The 16,510-nt window shown below is 52.6% G+C and overlaps 1 protein-coding gene and 1 long non-coding RNA gene across 3 annotated transcripts in view; one reads left to right on the plus strand and one right to left on the minus strand.

Moving 5' to 3' along the window:
- The first annotated feature begins 2,103 nt into the window (after nt 1-2,103).
- Nucleotides 2,104-10,756, plus strand: LOC106043681 (uncharacterized). The gene is made up of 4 exons (XR_010834230.1): nt 2,104-3,831; nt 3,942-4,092; nt 6,836-6,986; nt 8,068-10,756. It is a non-coding gene; the product is annotated as an uncharacterized lncRNA (long non-coding RNA).
- A 144-nt stretch (nt 10,757-10,900) lies between these two features.
- ADAMTS7 (ADAM metallopeptidase with thrombospondin type 1 motif 7) overlaps nt 10,901-16,510 on the minus strand; it is a 50,037-nt gene continuing 44,427 nt past the window's right edge. For both annotated transcript variants that reach the window (XM_067003846.1, XM_067003845.1), the window contains exon 24: nt 10,901-12,599. In XM_067003846.1, coding sequence (XP_066859947.1) covers nt 12,430-12,599 — 170 coding nt within the window. In that variant the 3' untranslated portion in view covers nt 10,901-12,429. The remainder of the gene's footprint in view (nt 12,600-16,510) is intronic.

The raw sequence follows: 16,510 nt of genomic DNA on the forward strand, positions 1-16,510 counted from the left end.
GAAGTGTAATTAGGTGTAACCTTAAATGTGGGGCAGTGCTATGTCCATTACTTCAGGTATTCATCAGGATGTGAAGGGAACTAACTGCTTGGTATTTACATGGGAAACTAAAATTGTGGTGGTGGTTCCAAAATGAATAACCTGTGGACATTTTATTAGTAATGTCCGATTTTGGTCAAAACCAACAATCTGTGTATTTAGACTCCTGCTGGGATAGTTTATCACAAAGTATCCTAACAGAAGCATTTTGTGAGGTTTTATGGTGTTGCTTTTTTCAACAGGCTTGCTAAATGACAACTACTTTTATAAAGTAACTTCTTCTCTATGGAAAGCAGAGGGAGATATTTTCCTCTGATAAGGTGCTCGGTTTTGCTGTGCCATACTGTTAGAAGAGAGGTATAGAACCAGACCAATGTTTTTCTTCCCCGTGGTTTATTCTTTAATAAAATGAGTTAGATGCAATTGCAAATTGCAGTTTCAGTACATGCAGGTAGTGGGTCAGTCCCTTTGCTTCCCCAGCTTTGTGCAATGGACAATAAATAATAACGTGTAGTTTAAACACAGTAAGTTTTGATATTGTGTATGGCTAACTTTTTCTACCAGTAATGAATCTGTTTACTGATGGCTCTGAAGCAAATTCTTTGCTCTTTGCAGCCTCAGTCACCCCTAACGTGGGAGTACTGGGGTGTTTTTTACAAGGGGTCACTTAAAACTACTACATTACACTTCGTAGCTGGCCACTTGTTTGGCAATGTTAGCTGTGAAAGAATTACATTTTCAGTATTCGCTGTGATTCTCTTGGAGGGTCTGGGGTTTCCTCTGATGAACTTATGTGGTTAGATGTTGAAATGCATCATCACCAAATAACAATAAAGAAAAGGCATTAAGTTCTGCAAATACTTTGATGCCATGACAATATATTTTATTTCATCTGGAACAGTTTTTGAAAATTATGCATTCCTTTGCTGGGAATTTGTTTCCAGGATGTCACAATTTTAGATTTAATCAATTCAACTCTTATAGCGGTCTTAGAAGAGAATGAACAATAACCTATAATGAACTCATTAAGAGTTTCTGAGACTGTTCTGAAAGCTGTGAAATTCAGTGGCAAGTAGTCACCTTGCTCTGAGAATTTCCAGTAACAGTTGACAACAAAGGAAGCTTGTTAATTATTTTAGTATGATGGAGCCTGAAGGCTCCAGCTAGACTGGGGCTCTATTTTTCTAACCTATCAAGAAAAAAACAGTAGGGGGCAATCTGTCATTTCAAAACTCTGTTAAGGATGCTCTAAGAAGAAGAATGAGCAGCACAATGGCACAGTAAATCCATAAAATGTGTAACACAAATGGAAAGTGTTTTATATATTTTTGAGGCCAAATAACAGTCTTTAATAAATATAAAGGACTTACTCTGTTCAGAAATGTAGGCTGATGATGACAATTAACTTACGCAACACTTCTTCCTGAAATTTCTGAATTGCTAAACTGTGACGTACTGTGGCGCTTGTACTGATTCTTGCTACTTCTGTTTTCGTTCCTTGCTCCATAAGACTTGCTGTCATGCATCATACCCGAAATGGCTTCGAGGCAGTATCTGGAAGTCTTCACAAAGTCAGTTTAAAGGAGAGTAATACTTCATACAGAAGAGTCTCTATTTCCATTTTAAAATTAAAGCAATGCTGACTTTGTTTTACTTAATAGAAGCAACCTGTCACTTTGCTCCTTTTCATAAGGAGAAAAACAAAAGCAAAGGATTATTTTTTAAACTTTTAATAGTTCCTGGAGAGTAGGAATCATGCAGAGAAAAATGTTCTGGAAGCATTTTCCCCACCAGGGGGAGCATTGAGAAAAGACCTCCGTGATCGGGAGCTTTTCAAAACCTGTGCTCGTGTTCCCTCTTTTTTATTTTCCCTCCCCTGTTCCTTAAAAGCAGTTCTTCTCGCCTCGAAGGGAAGCCCAGCCCAGACACCAGCAGCCGAAGCCGGGGCTGCATCCCACAGAATCACAGAATATCCCGAGTTGGAAGGGACCCACAAGGATCATGGAGTCCAACTCGTGCCCCAGCGCTGGCTGAGAGCACGCAGGCTGCTGGTGAGCGCATGGCCAACCGCAGCTCGAGGGCTGTTACTTGCTGTTTGTCCTGGCTTTTCTGGGCTGCTTAGTAATGGTCCCAGATGTAAGTCTATGGGGCAAAGATAATTTTCTTTATCGAGTTCCAGGTTACACGGGTTTAAAGCCGCCATTAGAGACCGGGGAGTTGTCCCTCAGAGCCGTCACTTTATCTTCTAATTCCACATTTTACATTTTCTGCCTTTAAAGCAGAAACTTTCTTGGAAAACTCCCATCCCTTGAAAAAACTTGCTTGCTGCTACCACACATCCCAAAATAGCACTTACACGCATTTTCCCTCTTTGTTGCCATACCAAATCTCCTGCATTTGGTCTTTCATGCTGATATTTTGGTGTGCTTGTTCATGCTTGTGTGGGAGAGTGGCACCACACGCAGCCTGCACGTGCATGGGGCTGCGACTGCAGCAGGCACGGGGGCTCTGTCCCGTCCCAGCTTTGTACCAGGGCCATCTCACTGCTATTTGTAAAGACCCATCTTAGGGCTTCCCTGCAAAATCATCAGCAGGCCCCTGACCAGAACCTAAATCATGTAGCAAAGGGAAACGGTGTCTTAATGTCGGAGGGAAAGCCATAAAGACATTGCCTGATGGCGGAGCCTGCGGTTGGGTTATTAATTTCTGGGAAGGGATTAATCGCAGCCCTGAGATGTCCGCCTGCTTTTCCTGTTCCGTACTGAATTTTGCCACAGTCCAGAGAGAGCTGTTTGATAGATCAGTCTGGATGTGAATGATGTGACCCAGAGGAAGCCTCTGCTAAACAAGTTTTCAGGGGGTGAAAGTGTGTGTAGGAGGGAGAGCTCTGCCTGCACCCAGCGCAGTGTGCGTCTCAGAATCACTGCGTGTGTTGTGGGCTACCAGCTGCAAGCAAAGCCTCCTGCAAAGGTCAGCAGACTTTGGGAGAGTAATTCTGCTCAAGTTACACCAGCTCTATGCGGATTTAAATGTAAGTGTATCCTTCAAAACACCATGGGAAAGGCCCAAAGTACCCTGGGAAGAGGAAAAGGCTTTTCTTGGGGAGGGAAATGGCACTGACTTGCTTTATTCCTCTAGAAATGTAATCCCCAAAGAGCTATCTTATTTCATTTCCTGATTCAACACAAAAATGCTCCAAGTCGTGCTACTAGAGTCCCAGCCTGTTTCAGAAAGCCTTTAATTTAAATTAAAGCTTCTGGACTGTAATCAGATAAGCGCGTGTGGGATTTGCACATAAATGGCATTAAAGTGCCGAGGGCAGCAGGTGATGCTTTACTCCCTGCACACGGGTGCTTGGCACCCAGCTGCAGCCCGCAGCCTCCACGCTGCTAACGGGAACAGGCCGGCGATGGCTGAAATATTTTAAAATGCAGCGCGCTGCCTGCCCCGCTGGTGTTTGCCTCCGGACGAGCCCAGCAAAGCCCTGCTGCTTCTTCCCCGAGGAAGTTGTACTGGTTTTAGGGAGTTATGCACGGAAGCGGGAACCACCTGGTGTTTCAGTCGCAATTGCTTACTTGTGTGTAGTCACAGCGATTGATGGAGTTTGGGAGCTGAGTTTTTAAAAACACCTTTACTTTTGTAGGACAGAACTCTTGCCCGGAGGAGCTCTTCAGAGCTGAAGAGCCAGCTGTTTTCAAAGCCTTATGCAAGGGAGTTTGTAGGTGTTAACGACACCCGGGTAAAGTGAAAAGCGGGATGTCTGCAGCTTGGTCGGCACCTAAAGAAGAGCAGGTCTCTGTCAAATTACTAAAATGACTGAAGTGGATTTTTCATAATTATATTTTGCTTGACAGATGATCAAGCAAATTTTTGCATTTACAGTGAGATTTTTGCATTTACAGTGAGGAGGAACAACTGCAGAGGGCACCAGAAGCCGTGGAGCCACACGAAGCTGGAGCCACACGAAGCCGTGAGCCCCTGCCTGCCGTGCCCCGCTCCCAGCACCCTGCCCGGGCTCCCAGCGCAGCATCACACCACAGCCTCAGCACAGAGGTAGGCTGTTCCTCTTCTCCCATTCCTCCAGAAGGATCTTCCCTTTGCTGAGCTCCAGGTGCACGTGCAGGGCTTTTTTAGCAGCTCCTGTTTCTCTAGGCAGAAAATAACAGGTTGGAAAGCCCAGTTCCCTGGGCTGCAAGCCCTTGCAAAGTTAGGTAAAGGGTCTGTTTGCTTCCTCTCCCACCGGTTAATTCTCCTGTGAGCTCTCACCCCTGCCTTGATGGCAGCCGGGCTGTGTAAGTGGATCGCAGGGCTTGTTTGCAAAAGCTTGATGGTGGGGTGTAGGACTGCGGTAATGCAGCTTGGGGAAACATGTAGGAGCTGAGCTGGAGAAGTGCGAGGAAAAAGAAAGCTGGAGATGAGGGAATTCAGAAGCTCTAGTGGGGCCACAGGACTGGGAACAGAAGGGGTAGAAGAACTTTTTAGCCATGCTTAAGCTGTTAGACGGCAACAGAGCAGTTGCATATAGAGATAGAACTACTTGCAGCATATAGATATTTCTAAATATTTACATCCAGCCTTGCTGAGCTTTCCTTAAAGCACAAACACTGGTCGGAAGCCGAGAGCCCCAGAGAGGAGAGCAGTGGCTCTGCTAACGCTGTCCTGGGCTTCGCAGATCCTCCTGCTCTTTTCCCCTCCCTCAACACGTGTGAAGCAGCTTTCTTTCATTTCATGACAAAACCAATTGCTCTGGGTGAGCAAAGCATGCAGTGCCTTGGTGCCAGCCGTGTGGCCAAGGCAGCTGATTTCTCTCCCCCTTCTCTCCTCCTCCCGCCTCCTGCTGCTGTGCTTCCCACCCGGGATGCCCCTGCTGGCTCGATGGTGATGCGGGGTTTGGATTCGGCACCTGAGGCTGTCGGGTGTCACTGCCCCCCTTCCAGAGCTCGCTGCCCTGAGGAGCTGCCACACGCCAGCCAAAACTGATAAAGCAACGAAGTTCTTCAAATCCTTCTCCTCCTGTCCTACCTTCACTTTTCCAACTTTTCCCAAAACGTGGCTTTGCTGGTAGCTGCATCAACCCCGCACCAAGGGGACAGAAATAAATATAAATGATGAAATTTGCTCTGTGAAGCGTGGACAGGACTTCGATGCAGAAGGGGCCGTGTGCTTGCTGTGATCCAGGAAGCTGGGCTGGTTCCTGCGGGATGGATGCTGGCTGTCCCCTGAGCCATGTCCCCAGATCCTGGGGCTGAGGGACCGCACGGCAGGGTTGGCTCGTTGGGAGTTCTGCAAACACACCTTGCTTTAATGATGTTCAGCTGAGGCTGTAATTACGCCATCAGGCATGTCGGTCTAGAATTACTTGTATCTTTAAGCCACCCCATTACCGTCTAATGAAGTCTAGCTATTTTTACTTGTCTCAGAAGTCACGTCATGCCAGGCAGTAAATCCTTGAGAAGGGACAACATCAGCCTGTTGATCCCTTGCGCTCCAGATGTTCTCCCTCACTGCAGGAGGCGCGTGGCCCTGCCTGCTGCAGCTTCAGGCCTGGAACAGGGCAGAGCATCCCCTGCAGGAGGAGCGGCCCATGCTGAGGCTCCTGCAGCTTTGGGGATTTTCCCACGGTGAAGTAACTTCAAGGAGAGCCTTCTTGGTGAGGTCCACGAGTAAAAATACTGGAAAAATACTACAATGACAGAGATCCTGTATGGGCTAAAATCACTCCTTGAGTCCTTAAAAATCAACTTGCGAACCTCCATTAGCGACTTCTAAGGGGTTATTTGGTGGGATCACAAACGTGAATAAAATCTGTGGCCAACAGATTACAGATTTATGAGCCCCCCTGCACCCAGGGGGTCTCCAGGCACAGTGCCTGCAGCAGGACCACATCAGCGCTCGTGCCAAAAATGCAATAGTTCCCTGGGTAAAAGCAAACTGTGGAGAGGACAGGGCTGCCACCAGGGGCTGGCTGCGAGCTATTCCTGCTCTGTGCTTCGCTGCCTCCCGCTTGGCCTCCTCGCGTGCTCAGGCACCTGCGGGAGGGGATCCCTTGCTGTCTGGGCAGCTGGTGCTGGGCCGGAGGACTGGTGACCTCCCTGGCCCTTTGGGGATTAAAATACTCCGTCTGAGTTTGTCTGGTCCGGACAGAAGCACTTGGGGGGGGGGATCTGACAGTCTGCAGAACACAGGTGCTCTGACAGGGCAATCCGACGGCTTGAGATACGGAAGTGTTTTAAGAGTTATTGTTAATAAGTGACAAAGAACCTGCTCCATAAAATTCCTGTTGCTTCCCAATTAATGAGCTCTCAGTTCCTTCCTGTCTCCAGCTCTGGAAATGTCTGGAGGCAACCGGGGGGAACACAAGGTCTGATGTCTAATCCGAAGCCAAAAACCTCTGGTTCTTCTCAGAGAGCCTTCAGGAGATCCCGACAAATAAATAGAAGCAGCAACAAAACACAGGCTACGGGTTGTGCCCCGGTGCCTTCCTTTTGGAGGTTGTCCTGTGAAGCTGCCGTCAGGAGGAGTCTCGAAGTGCTGGCCATCTCCACCCTGCAGCACGCTGCGGGGGTGCAGCCTCAGCCGTCCATGTCCCCGCGCCCCATGGAGGTGGCTCTGCAAAAGCTCCGCTCCCTTCCCCCTGGCTACGGAGCCCAGCAGGGCAGACCCAGAGCCGCACAGCTGATGCCACCAGCTGAGCAGCTTCTCCCCGCCATCCTTCCCCCGGGCAGAAGCCCCTGGGCTTATCTGCTCATCCCCAGAGCTTCGTCTCACCAGGTCCATGTCTCTGTTCATTTTCCAGGTCCTTCCTTGCTGGGGAAACCTCCCCAGCAGAGTTGGCTGAGCTCAGCACAGATTTCCCCTGATGGACACGCACGAGCTGCTTCCTTTGACTGAGCTGTGACGAAACCAAGACGTTGGGCTTGGCTCCTTCTAGAAAACTCATTACTTTGGTAACGTCTGATACTTCTGCTTGGCACCCACCTTCCTAAGTCATTCCTCTCCCCTGTCCCACCGTCATCACATGGGGACGAGCTTTGCCCAAGCAGCTCAGATCACCGGGCCAGTACAGGTGTAACCTGCAGGGGCAGGGCAGGGCTTCAGCCCAGCCGCCTCCTTTCCCTGCCCCTACCTGCCGGGGGTTTGGCAGCACCAGCTCTGGCCGCCTTCTATAGCCACGAGCCCTCTTCACAAACTTGCCACCAGATCCTCGCCCTGTTCTTTCCCGTATCGGTCACTGTCCCCTAAAAGAGAGTTCTTGCATTTTTCAACATTTTTTCTTAAATCGTGCCTGCCTCCTGTCTTCAGAGAGCCGGAGGCCATGTGGGGACAGTGGATCTAATCCTGTCTGCAGTGTGATGAGAGGAGGATGTTAAGAGGAGGCTGGAAGGAGAGGCAGTGGAGGTTTTCGGGGTTCCCAGTGACCTCGGGATGTGCCCTGCGCCCACGGCAGCACTGCTGGGAGCTGCCACCTCCTCGACATGAGGGAATGCCAGCTGCGATGGTGTCCTGGCCTTGGCGGTCTGCATGGTGGCACTGCAGTGAAATCATCTGTTTATACTTGAAAGTCTTCATAAACTTAAATGGAAAGCCTGTGGAGAAACAGGTTTTGTATTTACAACTGGCCCTGAGAAAAGCCAAGTCCTTCGGCATTAGGGACGTTCGGTGTCGTGGGTGTCAGGACAGTTTAAAGAGGGGCTGCAGCTGCAGGCTGGATGGGAAGTAGCAAAATCTGGGAGGAGAAGTAATTTAAGTCAATATTTCTGTAATCGTAATGAAAACAGCAGGCGAGGTTTAACAGTGAGTGGGAGAAGTGGCCTGGCTAAAGGCTTAGTTCCCCCGGTGTTGGCACTGAGCGTCGGATGAACTTTAACTCCCGTCGGGGCCTGAGCTGCCCGTGCGGCCCCAGCGCACCCTGCGCTGCCCAGCCAGCTCCTGCTCCCACACCACACCTGAGCAAATCACTTCAAAGCTGCACTTCGGGGCAGACCGCCTTCAGGGTCAAATCATTTTTCAAATTTGTTTCGTCAACAGCTTGTCAAGTACGGAGCTGCATGACGTGATGGTTTTCCCTCGTGCCAGATCCGCCGTCTGCGGGTTGGTGACGTGTTACGCTGAAAAACGGCAAGTGAAACCTGTGAGCAAATCTTTCCCTGCTCTGTAATTAGCAGCTGAAGTTTACAATAGATGTCAGGAAACTTAACCAAAAGCCTCTTCAAAAAACATTGTTTGCTCTATTTCCTTTGTGGAAAATACAGGAAAAAACTACTTGTGAGCATCTGCTCTGAGCCCACGTCGGGTGCGCTGGGGCGGCCGGAGGTCAGGGGCTGGGGGAGGCCGGGGGCTGAGGAGCAGCGCGGCCCCCAGCCGGCAGTGCCGCTCCCTGGCGAGGTGTCCGGGCACGAATGCTGCGCGTTGCCGCAGCTCTTGGTGAACCCCCGATGCCCAGTGTCAGGAAAGCCTCAGCCAAAAGCACCGGCACAGCTCTCTCCATTTCTGCCCATCCGGGTTTGTGTTCTTCCACTCGAAGGGGCGCTGCTGCTGCGCTGTGCCCGACTGCCGCCCCCCAGCACCTTGTTGTAGCCGTCAGCGGCTGGAGGCTGCGCAGGGGGAGCTTTGCTGCCTCGGGTTTTGTTTAAAACATCAGAAGGAGTGCCCTGCAAAACCTTGCAGAACATCAGTTCCATCGCACCACGCACGTGCTTCCCCCGATTAGTGCAGCGGTGGCACAGCGAGGGGTCCTGTTGAATATATGCCCGTATGCGACGATACACGTACACAGCTGTGAGCAGGTCGGCAAGCGCAGACGCCAGCAGCCCCCAGTGTCCGTGCTGCGGGCAGGGGCCGGCGCAGTCTGTGCCACACACACAGAAGTCCTTGATGACACAACATTTTACGACCAACTCATTCGAAACGGGAGACATTTTCCAGCCTTGCCTTGCTCCGCTGTCAGTGGCTGCTGTGGTTAAGCTCGCCTAGGTTTGTTTAAACGTGCATTCCTGCCCTAAAACCCAGCCCACAACGCCCGTTAAATTGACCCAGCACACCGCTGGGTGGCACAGGGAGGTGAACTGGCTGCAAGAACAACGTTCCCGGCAGCCCGGCAGCTTAGCAGGGAAACCAACTGTTTTTCAAACAGGCCAAGTAAAACCGAGCGGACAAAGGTCAGAGAGACTCCGAGTCCTGCGCTGCAAAGGTTCACAATTAGTGGGAAAACCCGCCTTTGCTGTGTGGCAAATGAAGCATGTGTGTTTTGCACAGTTGGTCTTCAATGGGGTCTTTCTGAAGTAATGAACCAAAAGTATCTTATAATGACAAATTGAATGCATCCCGGTAGCCACATATCCTGTATCTGTGATGAAAAGCATTGCTTTGGGCTTTTCTTCTGCACGGGCTGTTGCCAGCGAGGGCTGGGAGGGGAATGCCCCAGGGTGTGCGGCACCGTCCTGGCGCGCAGTGGGCAGCGTGGGAGTGGGCAGCGTGCGAGGCCACCAAGCTCGGGGACCGCGGCCGCGGCCTCTGAAGAGCGAGCAGACCGCACCTTTCCTGGTGACACCGGAGCACGAACAGCGCCAGGAAAATGAGTAAGCCTTGTAAGACGCGCTAAGGAGAAAACGGAATCGTGACTATGGAGAGCCGGCGTGAGTTCTGGGAAGAAATGACGCCCGGTGCAGCTGCAGCCCCCAGGTGCCCGGCCTGGTGCAGCGCCGGGGGAGACGGACAGCCAGCGGCCCCCTGCTCCGCTGCTGCGTGTAGGATCTGCTCGGCAGAATGAAATTCAGTTTTCTTTTTTTTTCTTAAATGTCCAGAAGCCGGAACCTGACGAGTTCTTGCTTTTCTCTTTCATACTCTGCTCTAATTAATGTAGCAAAAAGGATAAACTTGCTTTCCTGGTAAACCACGCCCTTAGATACTGCACAGAAAAGCAGTTTCTAATCCAAACATCTGATCTATAATCACTTTTCTGCATTCATGTGCAGACTACTGCTGAGGTTATTTCTAAGGTAATGACCTTCTAGTATTGACACATTAATGAAACAGTTTTTTTTTATATAAAAAAAGGCATTTCTGTTTAGCTCCTTGGTTACAAGCAGCAGGTCCAAAAGCCAATATTGACAAAGCAGAGCAAGGAAATATCCCGGTCTGCTCCTGGGCTAGGTCTGGATTTGCTGTGAGAGGAAGCGATGAGCTCTGCACCCCCCTGCGCACCCTCTGGTTTAGAGCAGGTCCCGCTCTCAGAGGTGTTTCACCTCTGATGTATCAAAGTGCAGATAAATCAGGGCGAATTTAAATCTTTTGATGAACGTCTGCATTTCAGTGTGAGCTGCCTGCACTGGCTGTGGTGTCACACATGGAGCATCAGCGTTTTGACTCAGGCTGCTTCATCGTCACAGTTAGCACTGAAATGAATTAATTTGCAAACCTGGAGTCAGCAGCACCGCAATCCAGAAGCTGAAGCCTTTAGATTTGTGAGTGCCAGTACTTTACCCCAACTCTATAGAGCTCAGATTGTAATCACACAAATCCCAGTTTCAATCGGCTGCCTTAAATGATTTTCAGATGCAAACTGATTGCTCCATTCTGCTGCAGCTAAGATGAGAGTAATCAAACCCCTGCTGTTGTCAGTACCTAAAGAGCCTCCACTTAACTGAGTTTTCAGTGAAAAGCCCTTTAAAATTCCCCAAGGGGAAGAGAAAATATGAAACCCTTCCATTTCCTTCAGTAACTGTTTAATTTAACACACTTATGAGCTATAGCCATTAAAACCCAACACATTTAGAGGCTGTTCCTCAGCAAAACCTAGGAGCGCTGACAGAAGCAGAGGACGGATGGTGCCGACGCAAAGGAAAACAGGAGTGAACGCAGGCTCTTTAAACATACAAATTTACACCACATTGGAAAGGAGTACAACACAAACAGTGAAGTCTGGGCTCGTGTTTTACATACAAATTACACACCGGAATTTCCCTTGTTACGCGGCAGTACTGCACGTTGTCCCAGACAGTACAAATTAAGAAAAAAATCCATCCTGGACTCTGTGACCACATTGCACAACACAATGCAGCTCGTGCTTCGCTCAGTCCTTTTTCCGTTCAGTTTAGCGCAAGCAGGGTTGTGTTCACGGTCTCCCCAGTTTCATCTTCTATAGCCTGAAGAGTAACACAGAAAGGACGTGCCACCGAGACGCGCCTGACACCCTCCAGGAACCAACCTAAGAGCAAAACCTCCCCAGGACACCGAGGATTAACACACGAGCACCGGCTGCGAGGGCTGCGCAAGCCGAGGTGCCGCTCGTACAATAGCAGATACTCTAGATAAAAGAATCGACTAACCTTAACAGAAGTGACTCTATATAAGCAGAAAGAAGGGTTTTAGCTTGGCAAGAGCACAGAAAAACACCTTAACCAACCATAACACTTCTATGCCATAACTGCGTACAGAAATCCAGTTGTGTGAGTACAATTCACTTTGCCAGTCGGGCTTTTGCGAGGAACCACGCAGCCGAGGTGAGAGCGCGGTGTTTGCCGGGCAGAGGCTCACAGCTGGGGCCAGAGCCGCTTCCCATCTCTGTCATCAGTACATGCAAGGGCCTACGCTGTCCGACTCCAGAGCAAGACTCATTTCATTCATGCCTTGATGTCCCTAAGCAGTGCCTCCACACCGCCCACGAGCGTGGGCAGCGGCTTTGCAGCAGAAGCCAGCAGTGGGATGAAGAGGGCAGAGCCCTTGCGTGCACTGTGAGCCTGGGACTTTCGGTGGGAACTGAAGCCGAAAGCTTTCTGCCTCTGATCTCTCTCCATTTCTTAAATTATGGTTATTTAGCTTCAGTGCGTAAACAATTCAATGAAAATTACAGAAATGGGTTGCCAGCTTCCAGTCCCTTAAGGGAAAAAAAAATGACTCCAAATGGTCAGCTGTGGTGGTGGAATGACAGATACTCACTTACATGTATAAAAATAACAATAAAAGTCAAGAGTTTCGTGCTGGCCTGCCAACACCATCAAGAGGCTTAAAATGTCAAATGATAGCACCATAAGCATTTCTGAGAAGTCTCCCCCAAATTATTGCTGCTTTAAGTTTCCCTTCCCTAAAATGCTTTCTCTTTGATCGCTCAGTGCTGGCTGCAACCCCAAGGGAGAGCTGCGCCCGCCCCGGCACGTTCCCCGTGGGACCCGCGCACCCAGCCCGAGCCAGACGCTGTTTTTCAGACTGAAGGTTCGAGCACCGTTACGTGGAGCACAAATACAACAAATCAAGCCTTCCCTGTGTTTTGCAAGAGCACCGTGTGGCGACAGAGCAGCACACCCGGCTGGTCCCCAGCTCCCCGCCGTGCCGCAGGGCTGCTCCCGGAGCCGCCGTGGGTCCTGGTGCTTTCTGCCCTCGGGGACGGTCCTGTCACCTCCTGGAGGCCCGCTCATCCCCGCGGTCCCGGCCGGGCGCGTGGTGCCCGTGCTGGCGGCAGCTCTGGCAGCACTGGACGTGGACCGTCGGGAGGTGGCACCTTCCCAGCACCCGCAGGGTCTGGCAGAAGCCGAACGTCAAGCGGTCGCGCTCGCAGACGAAGCCTGGAGGAGATGCAAGAGCACAAGGACAGTGTTACTGCCGCGGCACCGGTACGGTTACCAGGCATTTGACAGCGCAGCTGGCAGAGACCTCAGAAAATGCAGAGCCCACCTTCATCTGAGCAAAGCGCCCGCAGCCGCCGCTTTCTCCACAAGTGCCTGGCAGCTGCAGGAGCCCTCTCCGGGACTGGCAGTACCACTCAGGCACTTCGTCCACCTCCCTGGGTGCTGCCCGAAGAGACCTTGCCCCCCACAGAACGCCCTCCCTCGTCGCCAGGTACAAACCCTGGTGCTGAGCATCCCGTGGGACGTGGTGAGGAGGGAGCAGCCTCGCCCCCACCACCAGCAGAGGCTGCAGGAATCGGCCCCGCTCCCCCTGCCCCGATCTGCCCAGCTGCTCGCTCCACCAGAGCCTGGCCGGGCTCGAAGGGGCTGCAGCGCGGCACAGCCCCTGCGCCAAACACGCCTTGTTTGCAGGCACGTGTTGTTGGTTTGCTTGGATTCTTCATTTCCTCCGTTTTCGGTTTACACAAAAACAGGCATGTGCCTCACCGAGTCCCACACAGCTGTGCAAAACATTTAAATTACGTCACTGCTGTCCAATTTCACCTCCTGTAGAAGTGATTAACCAACATGACAGCTTCTCTGTGGAAAAGGGCAAAGCGGCTGCTCCTGCAGCTGGCATCCCTGTGGCCCCCCCACGAAACAGCCCCCACGGGACGGCTCCACAAAAGGCTTTTCCCCTTCTCAGGGCGCTTTTGGGCTGGGGAAACACCGGCGGTGGGGAGGGAACCAGGGAGCTCTCGCCGAGCACTGCCCCACGCCGGCTCCTTTCGGTGAACAAAGGGCTTTGTTTAGGGAAAGGCTGATGCCCCCGTTCCCATGAAGGACAATCTGGTCCTCCGTGGTGAGCGCAAGGGAGCAGCAGATGCAGAAGAGAGACCTTCCTCCCTCTCTGGAGTTCAGTCGCAGCCCTCTGCGCCCCCACCCCGTCAGCACGGAGGTCACTATCCTGTTCTAAAATTAATTTTCTATTTCGGTCGAGGTATTTCCTCTCTTCCTCGCTAACAACAGCTACTTCTGCAAAGCCCTGGTGTCTCTGTGCCCTGAAGAAATCACCTCACGCCAACTCTGCTGTGGCCGCAGCCGACCGGGAGCGAGCACCGGAGCCAGCCCCGCACCGCACGTAAAAACTCAGGGGCTCAGAAGAACTCAGCACCGCCACCCGGGGCGCTGGGAACGCCGGCGGCATTTCGGAGGCTCAACACTGCTGCGGGAGCGGCGCCGTGCTGGGATGGCCCCGCAGAGCACGCTGAGATATTTTTATCAGGCAGCCGCGCACCTTGCTGTGCTTGGTGCTGCGCACAAGCAAAAAGCTCGCGCTCACCCGAACGGCCTTCCTAGAAAGTTATTCGTGGATCGCGCCCAGGCTGCCTCCCGCCCTCCCTTGCAAGAGCTGGGGGGGTTTGCGGCTGGAGCCTCTCACTGCAGGGCAACCTCCCTGGGCTGGCGCGGACGGTTGGGCTCTCGTCCGATCCCTTTCCAGCGGGTCAGCGCCCTGGCGCTGCAATGGAAATCCCCATAGCTGCATCGGCAGGCCCCGCACGCAGGCAGAAGCCCGTCTGCCCCGCCAGCGAGAGCTCCCTCTGCACGCCACGCTGACAGCCCAGGTGCCCCTGCTGCGGGATAAAAGCCGGGACGGGCTGGGAGGGTGGGGAAGAGCTGCCCGCCCCCGCGCCGGAGGTGGCCGCCGCTCCTTCACTGGCCCCACGTCGCAGCCTGGGGCAGGGCTCCGCTTCTCAAAAGCATTTTTATAAAATGAAGTCACCGGGAGCTGCTGAGCGCCGGGGGCTTCCCAGGGCGGCCGGACCCAGGCCCAGCGCAGAGCCTTGGGGTGGATGCACGCGGGGTCAGACTCAGCGCGGAAAATCTTGGCTGCGCCCACGGTTCCTCCCTGGAACTCGGGCTTGGGCAGAGGAAGCTGTAAGAAGCACTTCATTTTTCAGCTCTTCACGGAAGGTCCCCATAGGTTTGACCCAATTTTCATGTAATCCTTTTATTGTTATTTTTTCTATTAACATTTTTTTTTTTATAATCCTAACACTTCATCTGAGCACACGCTCCAATCTTCGAGTTGGTGCCAAATTTCACTCTGCAGAAACTGCTTAAAGCAGGGCTTCCCAAATCCAGGCTAAGTCAGCACATCAGAAACCGAAAACCCACACTTCTGTGGTTGTTTTTTTTAAGTTGGTGTGGAAGTCGTTTTAAATTTCATTTAAGCTTCTGCCTTACAGACCTAAGCATTTACTTTCATGCTGGGGAAAAATAAACTTCCTGGTACAGGTTTTGTGAAAACAAGGGAAGGTTGGGCTGAGAGCTGAGCCAGCAAGACGAGAGCACTGAGCCGCTGACCTCTGGCCTGCGGGGCGCCCTCGGAGCCAGCTCCCAGTTTAACCAGCGTTGGCCCCGGCTGCTGCTGCCGGGCCTGCGGTGCCCTGCGCTGGGACCGAGCGCTGGAGGAGGCACCGCACTGAGCAGCTTCGTCGTAGGCAGCATTAGAGACCGGCCACTGGCGAGCACGCGAGCGACGTGTGCTCGGATGCCGTTTGTCCGTCTCACCCCCGCAGCCCATTTCCAGCTCATTTCCCCGGCCGCGGCGCTGGCACGGCGCAGTCCCTGCCCTCCGAGCCCCGCTGGCAGCACCGTGCTCCTGGCCAGCGAGTCATTTCTTGGTGCACCACACGCGGCATGAACATCCCCGGTGCTGCGCGATGCGCCCGGCCTCGGCTCCCCCGGGCACTGCAAAGCAAAGCTGTGCTGCTGGCACCGAGCACCCAGCACTCCCATCCGGCTCGTGCTGCGCACGCCAAAGCCTGTAAAATTCTGAAAGCTTGGAAAACGAGAGGGAAAAGCAGAAAGCGCCCCTTTTTCAGGCTCTGCTGCTCAGTCTGAGCCCTGGGGCTCCACGCGTCACTGAGGAAGGGCGACCAGCACCCCCCCGGGGGATCGCAGACAGAAGGGGCCAACAGCAGCGCTCTCAGGGGCGAGGAGTTGGAGTCTGGATCCAACAGAGAAATTCTCATTTCCGAAGAGCTGATGCAGAGCCAGAACTGGAGGATCTTCCCTGCACTCATGATAAACAACTGTGCTGTCTTTCACTTCATTCTTATGAACAAAGGGAGGAGTAGAAAAAGCCAACTCCGCTGAAACAAGCCTCTGAACACGACCCCGAGCTTCCTCTCCAGAACTGGAAACCACTTCTAACGCGCCGTGCCCACAGCGTCCAGCAGCACCCGCGGGCACCCTGCGGCGGGCACGGAGGTCGCAGCACGCAGCCGTTTCATGTCGATGGGCTCCCTGATTCCTTCACTTCTGTTTTTGTACGAGATCGGGCAGGGGAACAGTGCTGGGCAGCAGCCCCGAGCCCTCTGCTTCCAGAGCCTGGGGGCGAGCGCGGGGAGCGACTGCAAGCGAGCGTTAACACGCGGCTGAGGGCGCTGACCCTGCGGGCCGTGGGGAAAGCTCTCCTTCGTCAGTTTTGCCCTTGCTTTCCTTGTTTTTAGCACTTACAGCCTGAGCCGGCTGCCCCGTGCCCACACAGGGTGCCCCATGCCGTGCACCCAGCACCCAGTGCGGGAGGTGAGCCGATTTTTTCACCCTAACTGTTCGCACTGGACACTGAAGCCCATCACAATTTACGCTTTCAGAAACCTAAATCTACAGATCGCCAAGGAGGGGGGAGAAGCGTCTTCCCTGCCGTTACTCAACCCAAGGTCATTCACATAAAGCGTGCAGGCATTGCACTAAGCAAAACCCCGCCGTTCTCAGCCGGGAGAGGAAACGTGCCGTTCCTGTTCCAGCCATATGACAATTGCTGTGTTTTCTCTTGCGGCGCGCAGGTTTCAGCGGGAGCT

Source organism: Anser cygnoides, chromosome 11, assembly GCF_040182565.1.
Source record: "Anser cygnoides isolate HZ-2024a breed goose chromosome 11, Taihu_goose_T2T_genome, whole genome shotgun sequence".
In the NCBI taxonomy this organism is placed as follows: domain Eukaryota; kingdom Metazoa; phylum Chordata; class Aves; order Anseriformes; family Anatidae; genus Anser; species Anser cygnoides.